This window comes from Olea europaea, unplaced genomic scaffold, assembly GCF_002742605.1.
Source record: "Olea europaea var. sylvestris unplaced genomic scaffold, O_europaea_v1 scaffold849, whole genome shotgun sequence".
NCBI lineage: Eukaryota > Viridiplantae > Streptophyta > Magnoliopsida > Lamiales > Oleaceae > Olea > Olea europaea.
In genome coordinates, this window is record NW_019266937.1 from 182,922 (window position 1) to 189,877 (window position 6,956).

The 6,956-nt window shown below is 37.9% G+C and overlaps 1 protein-coding gene across 1 annotated transcript; it reads left to right on the forward strand.

Moving 5' to 3' along the window:
- The first annotated feature begins 782 nt into the window (after window positions 1-782).
- Window positions 783-5,920, forward strand: LOC111391864 (FACT complex subunit SPT16-like). Its single transcript, XM_023017141.1, is given in 3 exon segments — window positions 783-1,112; window positions 2,689-4,016; window positions 4,019-5,920. Coding segments are annotated over 2 exon segments (2,979 nt in total). The 5' UTR covers window positions 783-1,112; window positions 2,689-2,708; the 3' UTR covers window positions 5,690-5,920.
- Window positions 5,921-6,956: the final 1,036 nt, after the last annotated feature.

Below are 6,956 nucleotides of genomic sequence, written 5' to 3' on the forward strand. Positions count from 1 at the left end.
GATAATAAATTTTTAAAAGTGATATTGTGTCACTTTTAAAAAAAAAAAAAATTGAAAAAGTGATGCAATTTTTATAAAAGTGTCACTTTTTAATTTTATGTAGTATTTTTTATTTTCAAAAAACATTTCATGCCCCTATTTGTTTCCTATTATTTGCTCATTAAGATGAAAAATGTGATCGTTATTAATCATATCAAATCACCATATTTAACTTTCTATCTTTTGTGGGGTTCAAAACAATTATATTTTTCATTCTCATTCTTACATTATTGTGGTTCAAACGGGCCCATATGATTTTTCAAAAGATCATAATTTTAAGGGTATTTTTATAAGCTGTCCAGAGAAAATTACCATAATACGCGTTGCATATTTGCAAATTTGCCCGCCAACTAAAATGCAAATTTCCCGCTATTTTCAATCCTCTGGGATAAAACGTGTTAGAACTTAGAAGAAACGACATCGTTCTATCAGGCAGCTGTACAATGTCTTAAAACGACACCGTTGCCATATACGGCCCACAGTGTCCCTCGTTACGGAGAAATCCCCTAAAATATCCTTGAAAACAAAAATATTCCCCATAACTATCCCTTAAATAGCTTGCTAAATTACCGCATTGCCATTGAAGAACCGCCTGCGGCCCTCTCCCACAGATGGCTTTTTCGTCAAACTGCCAAAAATAATTTAACCATTGGGTGGCAACTTCGTAGTTTTTCACCACCTACAGGCCTTCTTTTGAAACCGATACCCACATATATAATCTCGCACTTCGGGTTTTCTGGAATTAAAATCATTTCACTCTCTCTCCGTTCTCTGTTTTCCTCTTGCTCGTTATCACATTTTTCTCTATATAGCAGTTCCATTTTTTGAAGAAAAATTTCATATTTTCTTCGAGCTCTCCTTCTACATTTCTTAACAAATATCTAGACGTTTTCATTCCTTTTTTTAATTTTTCTGTAGTTCAATGTTTGAAACATCCGCACAAGATTTTTTTCTTTGTTTTTAATCCAAGCGTTTGAAGCCCTAGCCCTAATTTTATTGCGTTTCGAAGAAGTCGAAGTAGGCGGTTTCATACACTGAAGCGCGGAGAAAGCTTGCATTCCTTTTATTCGGAGGTCTGATGAAGCTTTACTGAATTTTATTCTTTTCTTTGATTCTTTCTTCGATTTCAACATTTTTATAGAGGATTAAAGTTGAAAAACCCTAATATATCGATTAAAAAAAAATATTTATAATTTGGGAATGCTATTTTTTTACAGAAGCGATCAATTGGGGATGAATGATCGTTTGTTCTGATATTAAGAAGTTTGTTTTGGGATTTCTATTGATGTTTTTAACTTAGTGAACGCACTTTTGATTGAAAACGTTCTATTTAGGGTTAATGTGGTAAACTGGTAATCTTAGGGTTGATTTATTTATTTTTATTTATTTTTTGGTTGGGGTCGGTATTCAGTTTTCTTAGTTTAGAGAGTTTTAAGTCTAATTTGGAATTCATATCGCAAAATTTGCTTCCCTTTTGAAAATTTGAGATCGAATTAGAGTGATTTGTGTTTTACTTTGACTAAAAAGTTGTGTGTGTCCTTAACTTCCCGAACAGAACATTTGAACAAACCATCTAGTTACTCATTCATCAAGTGCGTGTAAGTTCAACATGATAGTAATTATCTACGCTGTTTTCAGCTTTTAGGAACCCGTATTTGATATGGCAAAGAAAAATATTATACAAAATTGATGAAAGAAATAAGGAACCAGATATGTTGCATTTTGCGTTCATTCATATTTCAATTAAAAAATTGGTTGTGAGTTTGGTAGTTTCTCTCTTTGTACTGATTGTGGGGCTTGGAAATGCAGATAAACTGGCTTGTTAATTTCGCAGCACGGATTCAAGAATTTGATTAATTGGATTATCGAATGTAATTTTTTTTTTCTTTTTCATTTTTGTTGTTGCAGTCCTTATCTGTTTTTCATCTCTTAAGTATTCCGTTGATACGTAAGTGGTGATGTTTTACATTTATGATTCATTGATTCTAGAATTATGAAGATTTGAAAGGGAAAGTATGGGATGGTTCTCTAAGTGTAAATTTCTGTTTGCATGCTTCAGTTTGGATCTTGTAGGTTTTTTCATCAACTATGTCAAAATTGTTGTTTATTTTTGTGTTTATCAAGTGAGTTCTCATACCACTAATTTAAGGATATTTACTTTCTGGAAAAAAGAAAAGAAAAAAGGACTGGGTAACACACATCTATGGTCCATTTACTGGCAATCGGTTTCTGTTTATGGTTTTGGCTTTTAAGAACTTCAGTGCTAACAATTTTTTTTTGTATTTGTTTTGTTTTAACGCCGTCTGTTACGTTGTTCCGAACTTCTAATTATTAAGAATTTTGTGTTAAAAGCTGTTTGTTGTCTTTTTATCTCATATCTGCTAACTTTTTTGACTTAACTGCTTTTTTCTATTTATCAACTTTTTATCCTTTTAACTTCTTTCAACCATTTGCTATATTTATTTTGATTTGTGGTTCTTAAATTATAAATATGTTTTTTTTCCTTATCAAGTAAATTCTTAGGTAACACATGTACTGTATTGTTTCTCAAGTGGATTCACATTTGTGTTGTTTTCATTATTCTTTTATGCTTCTATATTTCTTCTTGCTTCTTTAATGCTTAACTAATGAATGGATTCGCCATGGCAGATTCGTCCTGGACTTTTACAATGGCAGAAAAACACAGCGCAAATGGTCCACCTGCAAATGGGAAATCAGTGGGGGGTAATGCATATACCATTGACTTGACTACCTTCAGTCAGCGGTTGCAGGCTCTCTACACTCATTGGCGTCAGCACAAAGATGAGCTCTGGGGCTCTGCTGATGCCCTTGCTATAGCCACACCTCCCCCTTCAGAGGATTTGCGCTACTTGAAGTCCTCTGCTTTGAATATCTGGTTGCTTGGTTATGAGTTTCCAGAGACGATTATGGTTTTCGGAGATAAGCATATTCATTTTCTGTGCAGCCAAAAGAAGGCAACACTTCTTGAGGTTGTGAAAAGGTCTGCTAAAGAGGCTGTAGGTGCAGATGTTGTCATGCATATTAAATCCAAAAGTGATGATGGTAGTATTCTAATGGATGCCGTGTTTCATGCTCTTCGTTCTCAGTTAAAACCGGATGGTAGCTCTGCCCCAATAGTTGGACATATTGCTAGAGAAGCTCCAGAAGGAAAATTATTGGAGATGTGGGATGATAAGGTAAAGAATTCAGGTCTCCAGCTTAGTGACATGACAAATGGATTGTCTGATCTTTTCTCGGTGAAGGATAAAAATGAAATTACATGTGTAAAGAAAGCTGCATACTTGTCTGCATGTGCAATGAAGAATTTTGTGGTTCCAAAAGTTGAGAAGGTTATCGATGAGGAGAAGAAAGTCACCCATTCCTCGTTAATGGATGATACAGAGAAGGCAATACTTGACCCGGTGAAGATTGGTGTCAAACTGAAGGCCGAGAATGTAGATATCTGTTATCCTCCGATCTTTCAAAGTGGTGGAACTTTTGATCTCAGGCCTAGTGCTTCAAGCAATGATGAATATCTATACTATGATTCTGCAAGTGTTATCATCTGTGCCATTGGATCAAGATATAACAGCTACTGCTCCAACATTGCCAGAACATACCTCATTGATGCAAATACGGCGCAGAGCAGGGCCTATGAAGTTCTTCTTAAGGCCCATGAAGCGGCAATTATTGCATTGAAACCAGGAAATAGGGTCAGTGCTGTTTATCAAGCGGTCCTTGCTGTGGTGGAGAGGGATGCTCCCGAGCTGGTTCCAAACCTGACAAAATCTGCAGGTACAGGCATTGGTTTGGAGTTCCGCGAATCAGGGTTGAGCCTTAATGCAAAAAATGACAGAGTGCTGAAGGCAGGAATGATTTTTAATGTTTCAATTGGATTCCAGAATCTACAAGCTGGGACTATCAATCCCAAGAGTCAGAATTTTTCATTGTTACTTGCAGACACAGTGATTGTGACAGAAATGAAGAAACTGCTCGACGCCTTGCTGGTGAAGGATCTGGAAGTGGGGAAGGGCGTTCTACTGTGAGGTCTACAAGTGAGCTAGTTGCGTACAAGAATGTCAATGAACTACCTCCACCGAGGGATATGATGATTCAGGTTGACCAGAAGAATGAGGCCATTCTCCTACCGATTTATGGAAGCATGGTGCCTTTCCATGTAGCTACTGTGAAGACTGTCTCCAGCCAGCAGGATACCAATCGTAATTGTTATATCCGGATCATATTTAATGTCCCCGGTACTCCCTTCACTCCTCATGATACAAACTCTTTGAAAAATCAGGGGGCTATCTACTTGAAGGAGGTTTCATTCCGCTCCAAGGACCCAAGGCACATAAGTGAAGTGGTGCAACTGATTAAAACACTTAGACGAAATGTCATGGCTAGGGAGTCTGAAAGGGCTGAGAGGGCTACTCTTGTCACTCAGGAAAAACTTGTGCTCGCAGGCAACAAATTTAAACCAATCAAGTTATATGACCTGTGGATCCGTCCTCCATTTGGTGGCCGTGGTAGAAAGTTGCCTGGCACATTGGAAGCTCATGTTAATGGTTTTAGATATTCGACATCAAGGCCAGACGAACGGGTAGATATCATGTATGGTAACATAAAGCATGCATTTTTTCAGCCAGCTGATAAGGAGATGATTACACTTCTTCACTTTCATCTCCACAACCACATTATGATTGGAAACAAGAAAGTCAAAGATGCCCAATTCTATGTTGAAGTGATGGAGGCGGTCCAAACAATTGGAGGTGGAAAGAGATCCGCTTATGATCCAGATGAGATTGAGGAGGAACAGAGGGAGAGAGATCGAAAGAACAAAATTAATGTGGACTTCCAGAATTTCGTGAATCGGGTGAATGATCTGTGGGGACAAGCTCAATTTAAAGGCCTTGACCTGGAGTTTGACCAGCCTCTAAGAGAACTTGGATTCCACGGAGTACCGTACAAAGCTTCTGCTTTCATAGTTCCGACTTCTAGCTGTTTGGTTGAACTGATAGAGACTCCTTTCCTTGTGATTACCTTGAGTGAGATTGAGATTGTAAATTTGGAGAGAGTTGGTCTTGGACAGAAGAATTTCGACATGGCCATTGTCTTCAAGGACTTCAAGCGTGATGTAATGCGAATCGATTCCATCCCATCTTCTTCACTTGATGGCATTAAGGAATGGCTTGACACTACAGACATCAAATACTATGAGAGTAGGTTGAATCTCAATTGGCGTCCAATATTGAAGACCATCACTGATGATCCACAGAAATTTCTAGAGGACGGTGGCTGGGAATTTCTGAATCTGGAAGCTACTGACTCAGATTCAGACAACTCGGTAGACTCAGACCAAGGTTATGAGCCATCAGATGCAGAGCCGGTTTCAGAGTCTGAGGATGATGACTCAGACAGCGAATCGTTAGTGGAGTCTGAGGATGAAGAGGAAGAAGATTCAGAGGAAGACTCGGAGGAAGAGAAAGGTAAGACGTGGGATGAGTTAGAGAGGGAAGCTAGCAATGCAGACAAGGAGAGGGATGAATCAGACAGCGAGGATGAGAGGAGAAGAAGAAAGGCGAAGGCTTTCGGCAAGTCAAGGGCTGCTCCTAATATTGCTGCTGCATCAAAGCGAATGAAGTTTAGGTAGACAAATGGAAGGTCTAGTTTGTTGAGTTCAATGTTTTGGTGCCTTCCTGTGGTTTAGTAGTTGCGATGGAATAGAATGTTGGTATTAGTTTCATTTTATTCAGTTAATTTGAGTGTTTGATCTTATTCCAGCCGGTGTTCTGCTTTTTGTTAGATGCTTATTTAACAGATTTTGTCTTGTAAATTGGTGACTCTAGCTTTATTTGATATAGAAGTAATTTTGTTTTTATTATTTTTGGGTTGTTGATGTCTTGTTTTGACTAGGATTTCACAGAAAGTTGCAATTAAGCTATATGGTTGTGTCATAAATCTCTGACGGTCAATTTATCTTTCGTAAAAACATCTCCGATGGAATGGAGAGCTGTAAAAAAGATGTATATTGCATTTTTCAATAGAAAATATAAAAAGTGGATATAGATCTCTTTATTGGAGTAAAATTTAGATTTAGAATTAACGGGAGGTGAAATAATTTTGAAAATATCAAATTTTACGTTGGAGAGGTGCTCGAACGTAGTTGAGTTGTTTTGTGGAACTGGCTTAAATCCATTTTGAACAATAGTCCCCTGAAATCAGTAGTGTGTATATATATCGGAGGCCAAAGTACCACCACCACAACCATACGCTGGCAGTATCCATCGGACAATCACTGTCTCCATTCACAACCGCCACATCGGGTCCCGACAAACCCAACCATATTTCCAGCTCCCATTCTTCCGTTCTTCGCGGGTAAGATTATTCTCTTGCTACAGGATTTACCTCCCTTTCACTTCTCGCTTCACTATGAAATTAAACTATCAAAAATCGAAGGCAAGTGATTCTCTGTGTTTCTGCGTAATTTTATAAAGTAACACCGGTTCAACAATTTTGGGATGGGGGCTTAAGCACCCGATGATGTTTTTCGTTTTATTTTTCAATTTTATTGTCCACCGTCGATCAAATATTTTCTATTTTCTTGTGGTAGGATCAGTTGGTGTTTAGGGTATATTCCCTTCCTGATTGCTGGAAAGGGAAACATACTTTAGTGGGTGAATTTTCTGCATGTGTTCCAGGTGGCTTAGATGTCCAATTGAGGATTATGATTGTAAATAGCCTCGTGACTATTCTTGGTATGAATTTTTAAGTTTACCATCTCAAGGAGTTAATCCTTATCAATGCATGTTTTAATTCTAGCAGCACCTAAATATTCTTAAAAGGTTTGTGAAGGTTTTAGATTCTCTAGCACAAACACTTCAACTAAGTAGCGTGTCGACGCTCTTCAGATACTCTAC